This window comes from Vulpes lagopus, chromosome 1 (genome assembly GCF_018345385.1).
Source record: "Vulpes lagopus strain Blue_001 chromosome 1, ASM1834538v1, whole genome shotgun sequence".
In the NCBI taxonomy this organism is placed as follows: Eukaryota; Metazoa; Chordata; class Mammalia; order Carnivora; family Canidae; genus Vulpes; species Vulpes lagopus.
This window is the reverse complement of record NC_054824.1, coordinates 52,657,829-52,680,638: the sequence shown is the minus strand read 5'-3', so window position 1 is coordinate 52,680,638 and position 22,810 is coordinate 52,657,829. Positions and strand designations below refer to the sequence as shown.

At 41.0% G+C, this 22,810-nt stretch overlaps 1 protein-coding gene across 4 annotated transcripts; it reads right to left on the bottom strand.

The window, feature by feature from the left end:
• GSTA4 (glutathione S-transferase alpha 4) lies at positions 1-17,187 on the bottom strand. 4 transcript variants are annotated; one of them, XM_041762220.1, is made up of 7 exons: positions 17,078-17,187; positions 16,036-16,140; positions 8,851-8,902; positions 7,109-7,241; positions 6,130-6,271; positions 4,140-4,271; positions 1-596 (listed from the first exon to the last, which is right to left on the bottom strand). In XM_041762220.1, exons 2-7 carry the CDS (start codon positions 16,120-16,122, stop codon positions 474-476), a joined length of 669 nt encoding a protein of 222 aa, XP_041618154.1. In that variant the 5' UTR covers positions 16,123-16,140; positions 17,078-17,187; the 3' UTR covers positions 1-473. The 4 variants fall into 4 exon arrangements, with proteins under 4 accessions (XP_041618154.1, XP_041618172.1, XP_041618180.1 ...); XM_041762238.1 differs by lacking the exon at positions 17,078-17,187 and adding an exon at positions 16,351-16,486; XM_041762246.1 differs by lacking the exon at positions 17,078-17,187 and adding an exon at positions 7,478-7,557 and having other exon boundaries at positions 16,036-16,125.
• Positions 17,188-22,810: the final 5,623 nt, after the last annotated feature.

The window sequence follows — 22,810 nt, the reverse complement described above, 5'->3', positions numbered from 1 at the left end:
AATGATTTGTAAATTCTTTATTTTGGCTAATATTGGCTGCCTTCATTACACCACAGATTTATTATAGCTGAAAGGAATTATTCACTAGATATTCTGGGTTGTTACAAAACACCAAAAATTAGGAAGATACTGCTTTTAGACAAGGATAAGAAGCGGAGGAGAAAAAGCTCAAGGGAGAATACAAGGTTCTGCCCATTCTGGTTATCAGGAAATGAATAACTACATCAGATCTAACTTAAATGCAAGCCTCTCTGAAAAGGCTTTCAGAAAAAAGTTGCGTAACAATTATCCACCGGACAAAACAAAAGGTCAATGTTTCTAGAAAAGATCTTGACATGAAAGACCCAACTGAGGAACAGTTATACATAGCACCATGACAGAGCTGGGATCAGAGCAGCCTGGCATCAATTAAGATGCTACTGTGGAACTGCAATCTCTAGGGGCTAGCTCTCACTCACAGATGTATGTGATGTTTATGGCATAAAGATATTGTAGACGGTTCTCACGTAGATGTCATCTGGAGGAGGCTTCTTCTTGCTGCCAGGTTCAAGGAATTTCTTAATTGTAGGGATATTACTTATTTTCACTGTAAACTCCTACAAAACGAAAACACAACAGTTCAAGGTTGACAGCAAAGGTAATGATAACTATGAAAATACGATTGTGTAAAATGGCCCAAGAAGTATGTTATAGGAACCCGACCAGAAATGTCATCCAGCATCTGTTTGGGATCTGATCTCTTGGTGTAACCATTTACCATCTCTGTCCACAATGGCTGGGACCTAAACCAGGCTTTATATACACAAATATCACAGTTCAGATCAAGATGTGAAATTCTCCGGAGACAGAAAAATAAAAAATGGTTAGATTAGAATTATGATGCTTCCTTAAAGAGGAAAAAGGAAAGAAAAATTAGTACCTTAAGCATACTGATCTACTCAGAGAAAATACATGAGTTATTTAAATAAAATTATTTTAAAAGGCCATCATATGACCTTTTTAAAATTCAGCTTCCTTGAACTTTTTTTTTTCTCCTTGAACTTTTTTTACTCCTATTACCAAATGAATCCTCTTTCAGGCCAGGTGTGGGAGATGGCCAGTTATATCTTTTGTGGCCTAGGGCTCAGACACTAGATATCAGATATTTATGTAAATCATATTTAATGGAAACCATATTTTCCATTCACAGAGTCAAATCTTACCAATTCTCAGTAATTGAGAAGAAAATTCTATTTTGATCTAGTAAAAATTTTGAAACGTATGAAAAAGTGTATATCCATCAAATATAATTATTCGAACAAAAGTTTTCAAAGAGGTCATTTATTCAAAAAGCTACTATTTATTAAATGTCTATAGTACAAAGCACAGCCTTAAGCATGCACACAGACATATAAACATACATGCATATATCACTAATATTAACAAAATATAATAATTATGTCACTTAAAGCTATGTAAATGACAATTTTCTTTTTTTCACTTACTCAAACTCTTTGTATCACCTAATTTCAAGTACTATACCAATATTTAGAAGCTTCTTCTATAGGATTTACCATTTTAAGATTTACCTAAGCTTCATATTTGTCATGTATAATAAAACTGTTACACTTCTGACTTTTTTATTATCCTTTAATCAATGCAGGAATGACCTTTTAGATTCTAAAGCCCTTTAATATCAATGCCCTATCTCATCCCGGATTAAAATTATATTTAGGTGAAGCCATTATGGAAAACAATATGGAAGCTCCTCATAAAATTAAAAATAGGGGACGCCTGGGTGGCTCAGTGGTTGAGCGTCTGCCTTTGGCTCAGGACGTGATCCTGGAGTTCTGGGATCAAGTCCCATGTCGGGTTCCCGCATGGAGCCTGCTTCTCCTCCCTCTACTGATGTCTTTGCCTCTCTGTCTCTCATGAATAAATAAAAATTAAAAATAGAAATACCATATAATCCAGGAATTCCACTACTGGATATTTACCCAAAGAAAATGAAAATACTAAGAAAAAAAAAATGAAAATACTAATTCGAAAAGATACATGCATCCCTATGTTTATTATGGTATTATTTACAACAGCCAAACTATGAAAGCAATGAGTATCAATCCAAGAAGAATGGATAAGAAGATATGGTGTATATATATATACAGTGGAACATTACTTGGCCATATAAAACAATGAAATTTTGCCATTTGTGAAACATGGATGCACCTCAAGGGTATTATAAGCTCGGTGAAATACATCACAGAAAGACAAGTATCACATGACTTTACTTATACGTGGAATCTAAAAACCACAACAAACAGAAACAGATGCATAAATACAGAGAACTGATTGCTGCCGGGCAGAGTGGGAGGTACAGGCTTCTAGTTATGGAATGAGTAAGTTCATTGAAATGAAAGGCATAGCACAGGGAACACAGTCAATGACACTGTAACAGAGTTGTATGGAGACAAATGATAGCTACACTTGTGAGCACAGCATATGTGGAGCTGTTGGGTCACTGTGTTGAAACTGGCACAGCATTGTGTCGTGTGTCAACTGTGCTTCAAGGGGAAAAAAGGAACCGGACCCATGTTTAAAATATACATATTGGGCAGCCCGGGTGGCTCAGCGGTTTAGCGCCACCTTCGGCCCAGGATGTGATCCTGGAGACTGGGATTGAGTCCCATGTTGGGCTCCCTGCGTGGAACCTGCTTCTCCCTCTGCCTGTGTCTCTGCCTCTCTCTCTCTCTCTCTCTTTCTGTGCCTCTCATGAATAAATAAATAAAATATAAAAAATAATAATAAATAGCCCCCCTCCCCAAAAGACAACAAAACATACATATTTACACAGCTACGCCTGGGGTGTAAAAGCAAGTTGTCTGCATCATGGAAAACACCAACAGGTTCTTGGGTTATTTCAGGGACCTATTGGTATTGAAGTCAAATTTCAGAATATTTGCTTCTTTGTCTGCAAGAGGAAATAAACAGGTAGCTAAACAATATAATGGCTATTGCCTTAAGATTTCAGTTCTTATTTCTGGGTACATGTCTTTAAATAGTGGTGGTTGTCCTCATTAGTGCATCAAAATGTATTTACTAGACTTGGAAAAAAATCTAAAAGAAAGCATATGTACCTGGAGACTTCAGAGATCTGTTTCTCTTGGCTTTGGATAACTTAGTCAGAGATGTGCCCATTTGGGGACTGGCAACCTTTTCCTACCAAGGACCAGTTAGTAAATGTTTTAGGTTACGTAGGCCCTATGGTCTCTATCAGAACTACTCAATTCTAGTGTGGTAGCACAAAAGCAGGTAGACAATGCATACATGAATGAGCATGGCTTTGTGAAATTCGAACTTCCTATGATTTCATGTGTCATGAAATACTATTCTTTTGATACTTTTCAGCCACCTAAAACTGTAAAATGCATTCTTAGCTCAAGAGCTGTACGCAAACAGGTAGCAGGCCCGATTTGACCCAGGAGACTAGTTTGCCAACTCCCCATATACAGGAAAGCCCATCAGATCTCAAGATAAAAAGCTGGTTCTAGATAGAACTGAGGCTCCCACTAAGTAGTTCATCTTGGCTGCTGGCTTCTTTACCCTCAGTCTCTATTTACTCCTATCTATACTAAAGGTGCTGGATGAGATTGGTTGTTTGAAGCCCCTTTTTGCTTTGAAGTTCTATGATCAATATTAGCAGAATAATGAGGAATAAGCAGAACCACACCCAAGTCTCTCCTTGGAATTTCTGGGAAGGAGAATGGTGGCAACTCTTAGGGCGCCATGTATTAGCTTCCCAAACTCAGGATGGCATGTTTCCAATTTGAGAGCAAGTTTGTTATTTCTGAGACTGAGAGCCATATCCTGACGATGAGATTGGTTTTGGTGCTGATCTCAAGCCCTATCCGGCATGAATGGACAAGGAACACCTCATCCCTGTGATTACCACTAAAGCAAGTCCTCACTGGCAAACTCCTTAGGTACATGATCTTTCAGCTCTAAAGACTGGGGACCACAAAAGCCATTTCAAGCCTGTATCTTCACTTAATTTCACGAACTAGAATCTTGAAAAGTACACACACCTCTAGTCAACCATTAACAGATATTGAAGGAAGGCCTAAGAGTCCTGGGCCAGTGTTCCAAAACATGGTTTTATTTACCTGGAGGTGAGGAAAGGCAGACAGGATATTGGGGATTTTCTCTTCTAGAGCCAAAATGGTTTGGAGTAGAATAATATCCGCAAGGCTCAGCTGGTTACCGACCAGAAACCTTTGCCCATGATCCCTTAAAACCTACAGGATACAAATGTTTTACATTGCTTACAATACTTTACATGGAGAAACTGACGACACTATTGAATCAGTGCAGTATCTGAGTATTTTATAAATAATATCAACTAAGAGGTTCCCTATATCAGAGAGAGAAAATGTACAAAGGGTACAGAAATTGAAGTACCATAAAATATGTGCTTTGTATCAGAATGAAACACTCTAAAGGGGAAGAAAATATTAATTCTAAATTTAGCATCCAGTGCTTTAAAAGGATATAGCCATTCCATAAATGTATCTACAGAAATGAATTAAGGGTGACAAATTCAGGAGGCTGGGGGATGTGACGTAAGAAAGCAACATGTCCCTTTAAGGAGTCTAATCCTACTCACCAGCTCTGTGCTTCTACAAACATCAGGACTTGTAGTCATTAACTAGACATGACTATTAAAGAAATAGGATTCCCGGGACAACTAGATGGTTCAGTTGGTTAAGAATCTGCCTTGGAAAAAAAAAAAAAAAAAAAAAAGAATCTGCCTTGGGTCAGGTCATGGTCCCAGGGTCCTGGATTTGAGCCCCACATGGGGCCCTCTGCTCAGCAGGGAGTCTGCTTCTCCCTCCCCCTCTGCTGTTCCCCTTGCTTATACTCTGTCAAATAAAATCTTAACAAGAAAAAAAAGGTAGACTTCCTTTCATATCTTCCAAGACAGAAGAAATGAAAGTGTAAGAGCTCATTTTGACTCCCATTTTGAGAGTAACATGTAGGTTCGGAGATTCACAGGGATAGGTGATGATAGGGGAGAGGCAAGGAACAGCAGTAGAAAGGGGGTGGTTCTCCTTTGCAGCAAACTCTTGGATGCCCACAAGTGTGAGTTTCTGTGAGGTGGGAGTGTCTGGGTCTGGGTCTGTGTGTGTGTGTGTGTGATGTCTGACAGGGGCTCTTCATACAATTCCTGGAGCCAGGGTGGGAGAGCACAATGAATCCAGAATTGCAGTCAGGGGCCAGAGCTCCAATCCTGGCTCCCCTCTTTAGGCGTGTCACTCAGTCTGTCTGGGATTCCATTCCATTACGTGTAAAAAGGGTAACAGTTCATGAGTTGGGAGGAGCCCTGACCTAGTCCAGGCCACAGGAACAGAGGAGCCAGCGTGACCCTTTACTAAGGCACCTGTTCCCCCCTCGCCACACCCACATTTCTACATTATCATATTTCACATTCACCAAGTGCCTCTGGGCAAGAGACCATGAAACCAAGCAACAGAAAAACCCAGAAAATACCTCTCCTTTTTAAATCTAATTCCACGAAGATGGCCAGAGGACATTTGCCAATTTCCTATTTTTACACTCTCTCTCTTTTTTTTTAATTGAAATATTTAAAACCGTTCCCCTCGGTTGAGAAAAAGAGTTTGAAGCTCAGAAGAGCAGATGCACAACAAAAAGTAGAAAACAACAAAACAGAAAATAAAAAGAGCAAAGGGAAGAGAAATAAAACGGTCTTCTATTACATCAAAACTATTCGGTAGGATGTCTGATACACAATGGCCATTCCACAAATGTTCGTGGGAGAAAGAAGCAAGGAATTAGGTAGTTTCTGCTTTTCTGTATCTTACACAGGGCCGGATGGTGAATGTAAGGAACAATAATGCACACATGTGGTGAACTCATATTTTTTCCAGGTTTCTGAATAACATGGCCCAAGCTGCGTCTGAGGGGCTTCAAGAAGACATCCTGGCTTTGTGCTGACGGCTACCATCAGCTCTCAGGAATTCAGCACGGTTAGTTCAATGGCCCTCCACGTTACACTGTCCTGAGCAGGAAGTGGCATTAGTTGCTGCTCCCTTGCAGACTGGTTATGCTTTGCTCATGGGCTTCTCTGCCACCTACCTTTTCAAACACAGGAAAGTATCTAATTATAGCCTTCTGGGCCATGTTAACCACTTCCTTTTGTTGATCATCTGGTTTTAGAAAAGGATGCATGATAATCAGTTCCAGCAGATCTAGCGTCCCCTCCACGTACATGTCAATCCTTAAAACAAGAAAAAGTTGTCTCAGTTTCCCCTTCTTTGAACACATCGGCTTCCACAGCTAAGAATTCACAGTGCTTTTCACTTAAGTACCCAGAAGCAATTATCTATACCTGTATCCCAAGAGCAAAGATGCAAAACCAATGCTAGTTGTAATTTAGAAAAATCTGTCACAAATCAGAAACCAGAAGAATCAAATCATGACTTCCCCCTCTCCCAGGCCCCTAATCCTCTCCCCTCACCCCAGCACCCACGCTCGGTGTGGGTGGAATTTCACATTCATAAAAACAGTGGGTATCATTTATGGAATGCTTGGTGTGTACCAGGCATGGTGTTAAACATCCTACACCTGTCACTTCATTGACTCTGATGATAATATCAGGTATGTGCTATCTACATATTGTATGGGACACTCATCGGCACTGTGCAACTCAGTATCATGCATCTTAGGCGGTACAAGGACCAGGCTCAGTGTTCAAAAATATAATCAAAATTATAATCAAGGCACAGTATCCCTGGTCTTGAATGGAACAGCAGCTTCCTGTTCTTCATAATTAGTGATAATACATTTGTGAGAAAGGTAAAAAGCAGTCTCAAAATATTTAAAGATGTTGAAACCTGCAACAATCATGCCCCAGATAGAGGACCCAGTATCTGAACTCAATTCTTCTCTATTGTTTTACTCAGACTTTTCTATACTGACTTTTTCAACTGGTTTTTGTTTGTTGTTTACACTAATGATACAAGGCAGGAAGGAGACGGGGCACAATATAGAGGCTGCTAATCAGCTAAACTATCAGTAAGTGACACAGGAGATCACTCGAGAGGGGCCACAGTACAGGGTTCTCTCCTTGAGGTCCCTGCCAAAGAGGTGGTGTTTATCCGCTATGTAGTGGAGGATGCTTCGGGTCTGCACCAACTTCATTCCATCAATTTCAACCATGGGCACTTGTTGGAACAGCAGGTGGTTACCTGAGAATGGAAGGGCTGGAGTTAGAACTGATCTCTTCCCTGTCCCCAAGAACCCCTCCAAATGCCCTACCAAATGAAAAGGGACAGTGGGGTCAGAGCCTTGGGGACAGTGTGAAGCTCCCTGATGACAGATAAACTCAACTTCACTCAGGGAAGTAGATTTAACCATCACAAGAGCTTGAAAACTAGCACTGTTCCAAACCTTTTTTCATTTTCACCCCACAGAAAATACCTACCCACATGACAAAGGGTGGGGGAGAGTGCAGTGAAGATAGTTCTGCAGAGCTTCATTGGCCAACATCGTAGCTAGTGAAACCTAAATTTAAATTAATCAAAGTTTTGAAAAATTTAGAATTCTATTCTTTAAGCATGCTAGACACATGGCAAGTGCTCAGGAGACACACATGGCTAGCGGCTACTACTTCAGACTGAGAACAGAGCATTTCCATCATTGTGGGATGTTCTACTGATTGCACTGCTTTAGAAAATTCATAAAAAAAAAAAAAAAAAAAGAAAATTCATTAAACCTAAGTCACCAACCAACACTCTTGTGTACACACTGGCTCCTCCACAGCCACAGACCACGTACTACCAAGTTTGCAGCCACTGATCTAAAAAGCGACCCATTGCTTTCTTCAACAAACCTGTACTAAGGTTTGTTCTTTATACTTGCAGAGACGCAGATAGAAGATACAGCCCAGGCCTCAAGGGGCTCAAGGACTGGGGGGCACGTGAGGGTCTGGGGGAGATGAGGACTCAATACTTGTCTAGGGAGGTCAAGCCAGTGTCACACATGAAGGCTGACATTGCAGCTGCTTCCTGTTTAGGGAGCCTTCAACTGGGCCTAAAGACCCCGTGATGGTGGGGAGGGAGGCTACCTGCAGAGTCACGGGGTATTCCTTATGGAGCCCAGGCACGGAGAGAGTGGGGCTGACCAGGAGTTAAGGGGACACCTTTCATGGACTTCATTTGTTTGGTATTTGCCACAGAAAGGCGGCCTGGTGTACATGGGGACTTCCATCTGTACACCTCAAGCAGACACCAATGCCTCAGACAATTTGGAGGGAGTGGGGTGGGGAAGAAAAGAGGAGGGAAGGGATGAAAGAGGGGAAGGAGAGGTGAGAGGCGGGCAGGCGGAAGAGAAAGGAATGGAGAAGACTGTCCACCTGGCGGTTTACTCCCATCTACTCTCAGCGAATTCAACTAAAAGTGACTTCCTGGCTATTTCAGTTATTTCTCCCCCTTGGTTTTAGGATACTGTTCTGAAGTCATTGTCAGCGTCTTTGCCCTTCCACATAAATATCTGTTCTTAAACAAAATCACTATTAGGGCGCCTGGGTGGCTCAGTTGGTTGAGCATCTGACTCTTGATTTTGGCTCAGGTCGTGATCTCGGGGTCATGGGGTCATGAGGTCAAGCCCTGAGGTCGAGCCCCAAGTCAGGTTCCGGGCTCAGTGTGGAGTCTGCTTGAGGATCCTCTCTCATCCTTTCCCTTTGCTCCTCCCCCAGCTCATGCTCTCTCTCTTTTTCTCTTTCTCTCTCCGTCTAAAAATAAACAAACCTGAAAAGAAAAACAGTATTACCAAGAGTTGTTTCATTTCTATACTCACCATCCTGCAACTTCTGCAACTGTTCTTTAGTTTCTAAGAATTCTTCATCAAACTAAATTAAAAAAAAAAAAAAAAGATACCCCCCCCCAAAGGCATATGTCATTACAGGATCAGAACTGAAAATATCAAGTTAAACTGTCTCAGAAACAGAGAGAAAGAGCACACTTAGCACCCACATCTCGGTTTCCTAGTATCACTGCCTACTAAAAGAAACTAGGGTTCCTGGGAGAAAAGGTTGGTGCTGGTATATTAGAAAGCAAAGAACAGCTCAAAGGCCAATGCGATATGGCAAAGGCAAAGCCAGGCAGGACCCCATTTGAGGGGGAGTCCCTAGCCAAATCTGGGACAATTCAAGCATTAGAAGAGTAATGTCACAAAGGGATCATCACACACACCAATAAAAAAAGCCCCTGGGATCCCTGGGTGGTGCAGCGGTTTGGCGCCTGCCTTTGGCCCGGGGCGCGATCCTGGAAACCCGGGATCGAATCCCACGTCGGGCTCTCTGCATGGAGCCTGCTTCTCCCTCTGCCTATGTCTCTGCCTCTCTCTCTCTCTCTCTCTCTCTCTGTGACTATCATGAATAAATAAATAAAATTAAAAAAAAAAAAAGCCCCTGTCCTTAAGCGATGATACTCAAAAAGGCAAAAGGAAAAGCTCTTTTATTATTAAAGAGTTAATGATAACATTAGAATGTTGCCAATTTGTAATCTACAACTGATTCTGATAAGGATCAAAACGGATGCTGAAATCACGGAGTTGTAGGGCGCAGAAGACTCAAAACAACCTCAAAGTATCAGCCCACAAGTTAATTATGACAAAGGTAACACGTATCTTGGTGGTGGAAAGATCCGGAGATCGCACCATCTATCTAAGTGATTAAACTTAGCACCCCATTGGGAGACACTGAGACTTCATGTGCTTCCTGCTGTGACACAATGAGATGGGCCCAGTAGCACTGTAAAAATACTGCCAAAGACATTAACCCAGGGCTAACTGCAAGGTGAAAATCAGGCATATCCAGGATGCGGGGCACCCTGCAACAAAAATGGCTGGGACTGTCTCAAATATACGGAAAAACTTGTTTTGTTTGTTTGTGTTTAAGCTGCTTCTGCGGGATGCCTGGGTGGCTCAGTGGTTGAGCGTCTGCTTTCGGTTCAGGTTGTGATCCTGGTATCTGGGATAAGTCCCGCATCGGGCTCCCTGCAGGGAGCCTGCTTCTCCCTCTGCCTATCTCTGCCCCTCTCTCTGTGTCTCTCATGAATAAATCAATGGAATCTTAAAAAAAATAATAATAAAATGAAATAAAAAAATAAAAGAGATTTGATTCTATTAGCCAAGTAGACCTCCTCTGATAATTCTTCTTCTTCTTCTTTTTTTTTTTTTTTAAAGATTTTATTTACTTATTCATGAAAGAGAAGAAAAAGGCAGAGACACAGGCAGAGGGAGAAGCAGGCTCCATGCAGGGAGCCTGACGTGGGACTCGATCCCAGGTCCCCAGGATCAGGCCCTGGGCTGAAGTTGGCGCTCAACAGCTGAGCCACCAGGGCTGCCCCTGATGATTCTTCTTTATGAAATTTGATTTCCAAGTTCACGCAAGAGTCAGTTTCTCCTTTACATTTTTCTTTTTAGTTAAGTCAAGGGTATGGAAGGAAAGAAAATGCAGACACTACTATATATGAAAGCAGACTAAAGAGATAAAATAACCAAACACCTGAATCCTGTTAGATTCTGGATGCTGGAAGCAGGGGAGTGGGGAGTGGTACTGCTAAATAGATAATAAGTATATAGACATTTGGGGATTATATGGAACTTTTGAATATGAACCATATATTGATATTGCAATATTAGTATTAATTTTATTAGTTGTGACAGTGATACTGTGGTTGTTAGAACAACTACTTTTTCTTTCTTAGGAGGAAAGTATGGGTTGATGTCTGCAACTTACTTGTATGTGGTTGACAAAAAAAATAAGGCAGAGAGAGGAGAGAAGGAAATGTAGCAAAACGTTAACAATTAGTGAATTTAGTTGAAAGGTGTCCATAATCCTTTTATAATTTTTCTGTAGGCTTAGAAGTTTTCAAATTAAACATGGCAGGGGGGGAAGAAATAGTGGAAGCATGTTCCTCTTCTCGTGACATTAAAAAAAATGTGTTTGAATGCACTAATGTGCTTCATCTCAAGAAGGGAAGACCTCCTCTTACCAAGTCCCCAGATGACTCCCCACCCATGTCTGTCCTCAGGCTGCTCCCCCAAATCATCCCAGGGAGGGGCAGAGCTGACCAGCACAGAATCAGCAATCCTCCTCTCTTCTGGCTCAACTACCTGACTTGGGGTTGAATCAAGATAACAGGATGTAGGTATGGCTTCTACTACTTGCTGGGATCTTCATGGTGAGACAGTTCTGGCAGGAACTCCATCTAGTGCCTACAGAGCAGCAGCTCAGGGTAAGAACTTTAGAGCATTTGTCCAAACACCCACATGTAGTGCAGGTGGCACTTCTTCTATATTATGGCTCTCAACCTTTTATAACCATGATCATTTAAAGCAGGAAATAAATAGGAAAGTGTGTGTGTGTGTGTGTGTGTGTGAGAGAGAGAGAGAGAGAGAGAGAACTGCTGGGTCCACCGTTCACAGATTCACATTCAGTAGTTGAGAGAGACTAGAAATGTACATTTTTTTAAAGCAAATCTTTCTAAATGGTTCTGATTCTGGCTTTTGACTTCTCAGGAACATTATGCAAAATGTAAGTGATCTCTCAGCAGAGAAACTCTTGAGCTTTACAAAACTTGATCAGTAAGAAGACACTGGCAAAGGAAATACATATGAGAGGGTCGGAGAGGGAGGGGGAAAATCACAAGGCAGAGCTTGAAGGGAGCTTGGTGACTGACTCTGTATTGTGCAAGGCTGCAAGTACATCTCGGGTTCTTTTTTTTTTTTTTTTTTTAAATTTCTTTTTTTTTTTTATTTATGATAGTCACAGAGAGAGAGAGAGGCAGAGACACAGGCTGAGGAAGAAGCAGGCTCCATGCACCGGGAGCCTGATGTGGGATTCGATCCCGGGTCTCCAGGATCGTGCCCTGGGCCAAAGGCAGGCGCCAAACCGTTGCGCCACCCAGGGATCCCCATCTCGGGTTCTATCTACGTCCCGGGTTCTATCTACGCAGTTTACCTTTCCTCCCTAACCAGGGTACTGTTCCCAGTGAGATTCTTTGGAGAACTGCCCTCTTACCACACCATGCTCTTTCCCAACACTCTCAGTTTTAGGGGAATTGCCCAGAAAACCTAAAACAGGAGTTTGGGGCACTTGAGTCCTTTACATGTGTTACTCTCCCTCTTAACAAAGGGGATTGGACTGGGTTTCAGGGAAGATTTTCAGGCAAATAAAGCCCCAAGCAGCAAAGCAGCAACACTCAGCCAGGAAGCAATAGCGATGTCTAAGGACCCAAACCAAATGACTGAGTCTGAGGATGCCGACTCTCTGAATCAGGCAGGCTGCCTTCCAGCAAGTTTTAGTTACTGAGGGACTTAGATGCGCATGCTTTACATGTCAGGCTCAACTTAGCACTGTGATATTGGGCATCATGAACTTTTCCAGTGGGCTGCCAGCCTGTCAACCACAACTGTTTCAGATCTATACGAGCACAAACCTAACTAAAAGTGTGCTTTGGAAAAGAAATGTGGAGGCCCCCTCACCAATGCTACCTTTGGGGGATGGCTCCTGTAAACCATGTGGCCAATCTCTAGTTAAGGACGCCAATCCAGCTCCCTCCACACAGGTTGGAAGGGTGGGCTGGGGACCTGCTGGACCAATTACTCTACCTCCCCTGCCTGCCTTCTGTGACTGGTCTAGGGGAGGTGGGTCATATGATCCATGTTCTTTTTTGTTGAACTTACCTAGGGTTAGTTTCTCTACTGTTGTCACCAAGAATCTTGATTCTTACATAGGGAAGTAGGAGGAATAGGGGAGAATGAAGATTGGAAAGAGAGGATTTGACAAAGGATTATATTAAATGTATAAGTAAGACATCCATTGCAAACCCATTAAATAAGCCAGAACTGCAAACTCAGAAGCACGCAGGGAAAAAACAGGTGACATCAATATCCCAACCAGGTTCAGGTCAGGGGACCAAGAATTTTTTCACACTTTTCTTAACACAATTAGAAAATCAATCCTGAGACAACAGGGAATGATGAGGAGTGTAATGAACTGTAAAAGTTCATATATGGTGGTAGCCCTTCCTTGATTTAGCAATTACTGCCCTCTGAAAATGAGGGCCTAGTATTATCAAATCTTCAAATATATCAAAATAAGTCAGAAATCAGAATTTGTATATAAAAATGACATCAACTGATTTATAAAATTTTAGAACACTGTACAGTGAGTTATAATGATATGCAAAGAAACCAAAACCAAAACCAACCAAGCAAAACACAAAGCCTCAAATCCAACAACTCTCATTTGCCATCTTTAGAGGTTGCTAGGGTAACAAATGAGTATTCTGAAAATTCATAAAGAGACTATATCAAGCATATACCTAACCTTTCCCATATGAACTATACTTCAAGGTAACTAAATAGTTAAGTTAAATTTACTCTTTGTAAGAGAAATACAGTTCACAAATTCAGATACAATGATAGAAAGAAAACAGAAAAATCACCATCTTATAATCCCTAACAATGGTGATGGTAAGTAGCTGCTAAAACCAGTGATTGAGAAGGTAATGGAGGAAACTTTACGTCACCGGAACACCCCGATCAAGCCCAGCACTGCTGAAAAGGAGACACTCAGACATCATGCATCCCTTGATGTCGTATAATAAAAACATATTCAGGACAGAGTCTGACAGGCAAAAAAAAAAAAAGGTTTAGAGATAGAAAAGAGCCTGGATTTGATCACATCTCTGAGTCCAACTAGTAGCTTACAGGAGATACCGGAATAGAAGAATATGTTAAAATGAGGGTAGATCAACCAAATCCAGAATGAAGGAAATTCTACAGGGCAGTTTCTTCCACAAATAAATGCCACTAAAAACAATACAGACACTTGGTATTCAGCTCTTAGCTGCTAAAACCACTTGCTCATAAAAGACACCTGAGCTCCTTGGAGAAATACCAGAATCTAGGGCCAAGAAAAGGAAAATACAAGATGAGCCTGGAGCATCTTTAAGAGTCAAAAGAAAGAAAGAAAAAAAAAAAAAAAAAAGAGTCAAAAGAAAGAGAGAGCTGAAGGTGGAAAAAAAAAAAAAAAAGAAAAAGAAAAGGAAGCATGGAGCCATGTAAACAGGTGTGACGCAGGAGCCAACCTGAAAGAGCCAAAGGCCAAAGTAGGCTAATTTTAGCAAGAAAGCATTATTGGATTATTAAACAAACCATACAATAAATATCACATACTTAAATCCATACTGATATAAATGATTAAATAAATGGAGGAGAAAAAAACTCCAAATATCTCTTACATAAGAATTCTAAGTGCAGATGCCTCCCCTCCAGGAGGTGGAGTTTAACTCCCATCCTTTTGAGTGTGGGCTGAACTTAATGACTTGCTTCCAAATAATAAAGGGGAAATAGTCCCTTTACAATGAAGAAACCGGCAGACACCACCTTACCAAGTGACCAAGGTTAACAGCACCAGCGATAACTCATGTTAATATCACCCCTAATAAAGGGAGAAGAAATGTGTGGGAAATATCAGAAAGGGAGACAGAACATAAAGACTCCTAACTCTGGGAAACTCTAGGGATAGTGGAAGGGGAGGAGGGCGGGGGGTGGGGGTGAATGGGTGACGGGCACTGAGGGGGGCACTTGACGGGATGAGCACTGGGTGTTATTCTGTATGTTGGTAAATTGAACACCAATAAAAAATAAATTTATTATAAAAAAATTAAAAAATAAACTAATGCAATTAAAAAATATATATCACCCCTAATATTATGCAAATGAGAAGGACACTTGACCTCTTTGCTAGTCTTCACCAAAACCCCAAATTCCAGTCCAATTAGAGAAAACATCAAACAAAGCCAAAGTAGGGAGTTCTACAAAAAATCTGATCAGTACTTTTCAAAATTGTCAACCTTATGAAATAAAAGAAAGATGGAGGGACTTAAGGAAGCATAGTGTCTAAGTACAAGGTTGGAGCCAAGAACAGTAAAGGACATTAATGACAAAGGTAATTAAATTTGAAGTCTGCAGTTTAGTTGTGCACCAATGTCAATTTCTTAGTTTTGAAATGATTATGTAAGATGATAGCATTAGGGGAGACCGAGTAGTCTTTATATGCACTGTCTTTATAACTTTGCTAATTATAACTTTATAATTTTAAAATTATCCCCAAATATACAGTTTATTTTTTAAAAATGCAGATGGAACGGTTACAGATTTTTTTTTAAGGTTACAGATTTTAAAAATACTGAAAGAAACATAACCAAATGCAATGTGTGGGCATGATTTAGATCCAGACTGGAATAAACTTACTATAAAAAGACCTGTTTGAGTCAGTGGGGCTGTTCAGATATTAATAAGGAATTGTTAATTTTGCTGGGTGTGATTGTGGTATTGTGGTTATGTTCTAAAATTCTCATCTTTTAGAAATAAAAACTGAAATACTCATCACAGATGAAAGGACATGATGCTTGGATTTTGCTTTAAAATATTTCCACAAAACAAATGGAGGAGATGGATGAGGCAAGAGCTGCATAAAGCAAATGACTGGAAACTGGGTGAGGGAAATTTATGGCAATGTTTTCTCAACTTCTGTACCAAGTTGACCATTTCCATATATAAGAAGCTAAAAGAACAAAAAGAAAGATATAAACACTACACACATTCAGACAGGTAAGAAGGCTGCCAGTTGGAAGCCATTGAAGAGGAAATTTACCTACAAACTGTGCAATTAACAAGTCCTAACTGGCAAATTTCAGGCTCATTCCTTTTCTCCCCCTGAATAAATACTTACTGGTGGCAGATCAGAAAGTAACAGTTAAGGAAAAGTCTAAAGTAAAACAGAATTCCATCAGCCACATTCCATTTGTAAAGAAAAAAACTCTTGCAAGGAAGGAATCTTCCGACTCAACCAAGCATGTCTGTTAGGGGGGGAGAGGGCTACAACAGGCCTCCCCGCCATTTAGGTTTTCCTCAAAAGTCTCCAAGTTGTATGGCAAATCTGTGAAGAAACAGCATATAGGGTACCTCGACTCCAGCGGCAGCTAAAACCCATCTTACGGATTCCATCCGGCCTCTTCCATTAGGATAGTGGAGCTTGGGCTTCGCTGCCATGATGGCCTTTCAGGCTTTCTAGAAGGAAAAAAGAAAACAAAACAGAACAAAAAAACCAACCAAATGCGCAGCTCCTCCTACAAGAGCAGCCTTATTTCGTGTCTTCCACCCTGTGCTCGCGGCCTAAATGAATATTCAGGATTTTGGCACAGGAAATCGTTTTGTTTTTTTTTTTTTATTGTTTTTTTTTTTAAGGACTGCGTTTTCCCTCACTCAATAAAAACCTACCACCGTTTCCAAATATTAAAAGAAACAACCACGCTGGTTTTCATTCTGTTCCTATTCAGGATTTCTTATTCTGGGTCTTAGGAAGCTGGGGACATTTGTTGGGTAGAGGTTCGTGCCAGCAGCACGGGCCTTCTTAGATCCGGAAGATCCTATCCTTTGACCTTGAAAATCCTGAAATTTCCAAAATCAGGCCGGCGAGGCGGGGCGAGGCGGGACGTGGAGGGCGGCGGGGCACGAGGCACCCTCTGCAGCCCTGGCAAGAAGGGCTTCCCCGGGCATCCCCGGGCATCCCCGCACGCGGTCCTCGCGGCACCTGCAGGTGGACGGGCCGGGCAGTACTATTGTCTGCAAACCGTGCGTCGGGGGTCCTGCCTGCCGGGTGCCCCCAGGCCACCGACGTGGCCGCCCGAGACCGGGCGCCGCTCAGCCAAGTTTCCGGGGGATCCGAGCTGCTCTTCCACCGAACCCGGAGGCTCCGGACTCCGCGGAGCGGGTTAATAAAAATACGCACCCGGAGCCAAGGAGGACCCCGGCCCCAGCCAGGAGGTCCCTGGGCGGAGGCGCCCAAGGACCGGAGGGAGGGGGGAGGGACACGAGAGGACCAAGGGGCCTGGGAGGGAGGGATGCGCTGGACGGTGGACTTCAGAGGCCGGGGGCCGAGGAGCGGAGGGGAGGAGAAGGGCGGCGAGGAGAGCGGGCGGGTGGGGGCGGCCGCGGGGAGACAGACCTGGCGTCGGCGCGCGGCACCCGGAGCCCTACGAGGCGCTCGGCGAGCGGTCTGCGGCGGGGCGGGGCCGGCCGGTCTCCAGAGGGCGCCCCGGTGGGCGAGGCTCCGCCAAGCTTCACCAATAGGGACGGCGGTGTTTAGCATGCCCCACCCATCTGCAAGGCATTCTGGATACTGTGAGAGCAGCCCCAAATCAAGCCAGCTTTGAGCAAAAATTTTAGCTTTACGAGGAATGGAATGGCCTTGGAAGTGTTGACAAGGTCACGGTCTTAGCTAAAAAGTCCCATTCGAGGGTCAGTGTGGTCACAACAACTCGACCTATGTGTAAAGGAAAATGCTATCTGAGGCATATATAGCGCCTGCGCGGCGCTGGTCTCTCGGATGTGAGGGCGATCTGGCTGCGACATCTGTCACCCCATTGATCGCCAGGGTTGATTCGGCTGATCTGGCTGGCTAGGCGGGTGTCCCCTTCCTCCCTCACCGCTCCATGTGCGTCCCTCCCGAAGCTGCGCGCTCGGTCGAAGAGGACGACCATCCCCGATAGAGGAGGACCGTTCTTCGGTCAAGGGTATACGAGTAGCTGCGCTCCCCTGCTAGAACCTCCAAACAAGCTCTCAAGGTCCATTTGTAGGAGAACGTAGGGTAGTCAAGCTTCCAAGACTCCAGACACATCCAAATGAGGCGCTGCACGTGGCAGTCTGCCTTTCTTTTGACACCTTGATCTTTTAAGATTTTTTTTTTTTTTTTTGAATTTTGAAAACCCAATGCATGGTACACAATTTTGAAGGTTGTTAAAAGGCAAAAGTACCTAAATACTTTTCTAATGTATACTATTAAACAGAACACCCCAGAATAAACAGGACCCATATATTATTAGAACTTGTCTCATTTTGTCTATAGATCATATACATTTTCCCCCTTTTCTCTCTTGATCATCTTGAGCTTTCCCTTCGTTTCTTTTCCTTTTTTCCTCCCCCTTCGTTTCATACGCTTTAAAGACAACCACTCTAAGTCACAGGCTAAATAGAGATGGGAAAAAGGGGGCCATTGGGGTAGAAGTGTCAGTGGAGCTAAAAAAGTAAAATAAGTTTAAACTTCAAAAAGTAAAAAATAAAAAATAAAACTTCATAAAGTATAGTAAAGCTATCTTATAGAGCAGAATGCAGAATTCACATGGATCTCAAAGTGTAATGTATACGCCTTCAGGAGGACTTAAAAACTATTTCTTGCTTTTAGAAGTAGCTTCTGCTATTTCTCAAACTATAGATGTTGATATTATGTCCTCCCTGAGGGGCTCCTGAGAGTATCTGCCTTGAGAAGCCTTGGTGCTGAACAACTGCAGCAAATAACACAAAGTTTAATTTCAGTAGATTTCTGTGGCAAGAGTGTGGAGAATGAATTGGGATAGTGGGAAGGAGAGAGAGACCTATTAAATATCCGTGTGCATTAAAGTAGCACCATGAATTTGAAGATAATGGTTAAGAAAAGGTGAGATATGAAGGAGGTGGAAGGTAACAGATTTTCTGATCTATGTCACAGGGAGTAAGGGGAAGGAAGAGGAAAAAGTCTAGAATGATGCATCTTACCGCCCCCCCCCCACACACACACATTTCCTTTACCGCCCTCCTTGTCTATTTTTCATGACACTTACTATCATCTAATATATCATGTATTTTATTTATGTATTTTGTAATCTGTCTGTAGATTTAATAGAACATAAATTCCATGAGATTAGCGATTTTCATATTTTAAAAAAATATGCTTTTGTATATCCTGCTCTTAGAATAATGCTTAGCCCAGAGTAGGTATTCAGAGAATATGTGTTGGAAAAATGATTAAATGAATGAACAATGGTTGGTTGGTTTCTGTTCCTTAAAGGGTGGAGAAGGACAAGGTTTGAGGAAAATAATGAGTTGATTTGTTTTTCATTCCTACAAGCCATTAAACTGGAAATGTCTACTAGACAGTAGAATAAGCCAGTGAGGACTCAGAAAACAGGACTGAGCTGAATCCAATTGGCAGCAAAAGGATGAGTTTATCTAGAGAAAGTATGTAAAGTAAGAGAAGCAAGTTAAGAACAGCTGGGCACCACAAGAGTCAGAGACGTCACTAACAGTACATGTTCAATTTCACCTTTCTAATTCTGACTTAACACAGACATTGTTTAGTTTACTGTGGGTAAGAAGTCATATTTTCCCATCTGCTGAAGGTTATTGTTCTTTATTCATTTTTTCTAACCCATCTTTTTTGCAAGAATTCACTTTACTCAAACTAGATAGGACAAGTATTATTCAACTTTGATAGGACAAGTATTATTCAACTTTGTTGATAAACCAAACATTTATCACCATTCCCTTATTTCTAAGGAGTTGAACCATATCAAATTGCTGATATTTTGTTGTATTTTTCTAACCTACAAAAATGGCAACTTCGTAAGTCAAACCTAATAAAATAGGGGTAATATAATTTCTAGCAGTCTTGTTTACCTGAATGAGAAGCTAAAGCAGTATCATAAAACTCTATGTTTACACAGGCTTGTGGAGAAATAAAAAGGGCTGTTATAATAATTCTGCCATTTTATGACAGGTGCCTTTAGGTCATTTTATTCCTGAAAGGTTTTTATGTCAACACTCCAGAGAGAGGGAAGCAATTGGCTTACATTCAGCCTTAGCTATAAATGACTGGTGTCAGAGACCATATTCTAACAGCAAAGTGGTTTGTCAATTTTGTACATCTTTTCAAAGAACCAAATCCTAGTTTGGTTAATCTTTTCTATTGTTTTTCTGTTCTTTATTTCATTTATTTCTACTCTTTATTATTTCCTTTCTCCTGCTAACTGTGGGCTCAGTTTGCTCTTCTTTTTCTAGTTCCTGATGGCAGAGAGTGAGGTTGTTCATTTGGAATCTTCCTTGTCTCTTAATATAGGTGTTAATTGCTATGAACTCTCCTCTTAGAAGGGAGTTTTACTGCGTCCTACAAGTTCTAGTATGCTGTGTTTCCATTTTCATTTGTCTCAAGAAACTATTATTTCTCCTTTAATTTCTTCTTTGATCCATTAGTTGTTCAGGAGAGCGCTGTTCAATTTCCATGTGTTCCTGAATTTTCCAGTTTTCCTCTTGTTTCACGCCATTGTGGTATGAGAAGATACTTGGGATGATTTCAGTCTTCTTAAATTTGCTAAGGCTCATTCGGAGGCCTGACATGTGGTCTATCCTAGAAGATGCTCCATGTACACTTGAGAAGAATGTGTATTCTTGGACAGAAGGTTCTATATATGACTATTATGTCTCTTTGGTCTATAGTATTGTTCAAATCCACTGTTTCCTTATTGATTTTCTCTCTGGACGATCTACACATTGTTGAAAGTGGCCTATTATTAAAGTACCCAACTATTATTGTATTACTGCTAATTTCTTATTTTAAAACTCTGTTACTTTTTGCCTTATATATTTAGGTGCTCTGATGTGCATAAATATTTACATTTGTCGTATCTTCTTGTTGTATTGACCCCCTTTATCATTACATAATGACCTCCTTGCTTTTTTTATCATTTTTAGTTCAAAGTCCATTCTGACTGATACATGTAGCTGTTTTGTCATTATTGTTGTTGTTACCATTCACCTGGAATGTCTTTTCCCATCCTTTTACTCTCAGTCTATGTGTGTCTTTAAGGCTAAAGTAGGTCTATTGCAGGCAGCATATTATTAGATCTTGTCTTTTTGTTTTTGTTTTACCCATTTAGTCATTCTCTGTCTCTTAACTGGAGAATTTTTCCCCTCTTTGTTAAAGCAGCTATTGAGAAGTTAACGACTTACTATTGTCATTTTGTCCATTGTTTTCAAGTTGTTTTATCACCCCATTGTTCCTTGTTTTTTATCCTGCTCTCTGTTTTTGTGCTTTGATGTCTTTGGTATCGCATGTTTTGACTTCTTTATTGTATTCTTTTGTGGAATGACATGATGGCAGGATTTTCCCTTATGGTTACCATGAGGATTACATAAACTGATAAATTATACATCTTAAACTGATAACCAATAGAATTCCTTTTTTTTTTAGGCAGTAGAATCCTTAAACTTTACACTTGTACTTTTACTTTTCTTCCCCCTCAAATTTTAGGTTATCATTGTTACAATTCACATATTCTTTTAATGTTGTGCTACTAATAACAGATTGTTGTAGTTATGGTTATTTTGACTACATCTGTTTTTAGTTTTTAACTTTTAAGCTAGAGATTTAAGTGAATTATGCATCACTATGATTATATTGCAGAATCTAACTATGACTATATGTTTATCATTATCGGTGAGATTTACACTATCTTTTCATGTTCTTTTTTCTTTTCATGCTTTTATGATGTTAATTAGTGTTCTTTTACTTTCACTGGAAGAAATCCTCTGAGGGTTCTTTTGTAAGGCAAGTCTGGTAGTAATGAATCCCTCAGCTTTAGATTGTTCAGAAAAGTCTTTATCCCTCCTTCATTTCCAAAGAACAGCTTTGACAGGTACAGAATTTTGGGCTGACAGTTATTTTCTTTCAATATTTCAGATACAACATCTCATTCTCTTCTGGCTCAAAAAATTTCTTTTTAAAAAAATATTTATTCATGAGAGACACAGAGAGAGAGAGAGAGAGAGAGAAAGAGAGAAGGAGAAAGACAGAGAGAGAGAGAGAGGCAGAGACACAGGCAGAGGGAGAAGCAGGCTCCCTGCAGGGGGCCCGACGTGGGGACTCGATCCCAGATCTCCAGGATCAGGCCCTGGGCCGAAGGTGGCGCTAAACCGCTTGAGGCACCCGGGCTGCCCTGGCTCAAAAAATTTCTATTGAAAAATTCATCAATGCTCTTATGGGGGGTTCCCTCATATGTGACTTCTCTCTTTTTTCTTGCTGACCTTAAAATTCTTTCTTTGACTTTTGACAATTTAATTATAATAAAATATAGTATAATTTAATTATAATGTAATAATATGTCTCAGTGTAGCCCTATTTGGATTCAGCCTATTGGGGTCTTCTGGGCCTCATGGATTTTGGATGTCCATTTCTCTCCCCAGGTTTGGGAAGTTTCCAGCCATTGTTGCTTTAATATACTTTCTGTATATACCTTTCTCTTCCTCTTCTCTTTCTGGAATTCTTATGAATTTTGTTTCATATTGTGTCCCAGAATTCATTGTGTCCCACCAAAAATTCCCATAGGCTTTCTTCACTCTTTTTCATTCTTTTTTCTTTTTGCTCCTCTGATAGGGTAATTTCCAGTATCTCATTCTCCAGGTCACTGATTCTTCGGCATGGTCAAATCTCCTCTTGAAACTCCTTATTGAATTCTTCAGTTCAGTTATTGTATTTTCAACTTTGGAATCTCTAAGGTTTGGTGGAGTTTTGGGTGGGTTTGTTTTGTTTTTGTTTTTTGATGGTTGCTATTTCCTTGTTAAACTCATTTTTTCATGCATTGTTTTCTTAATTTCATTTAGTTGTCAGTTTTCTTGCCGTTCACTTAGCTTTCTAAAGAGGATTATTCTGAATTCTTCATCTGACGGTTCATAGATTTCCAATTTCTTTAGGTAAGTTATTGAAGTTTATTATTTTCCTTTGGTGGTATCATATTTACTTGATTTTGTGATCCTTGATTCCTTACATTGGTACCTGTGTTTTTGAATAATGGGGCTCCTCTTTCAGACTTTACAGATTTACTTTGGGAGAGACAGTTCTTCACTAGTCAACTCAATTTGGGTTTCTGTG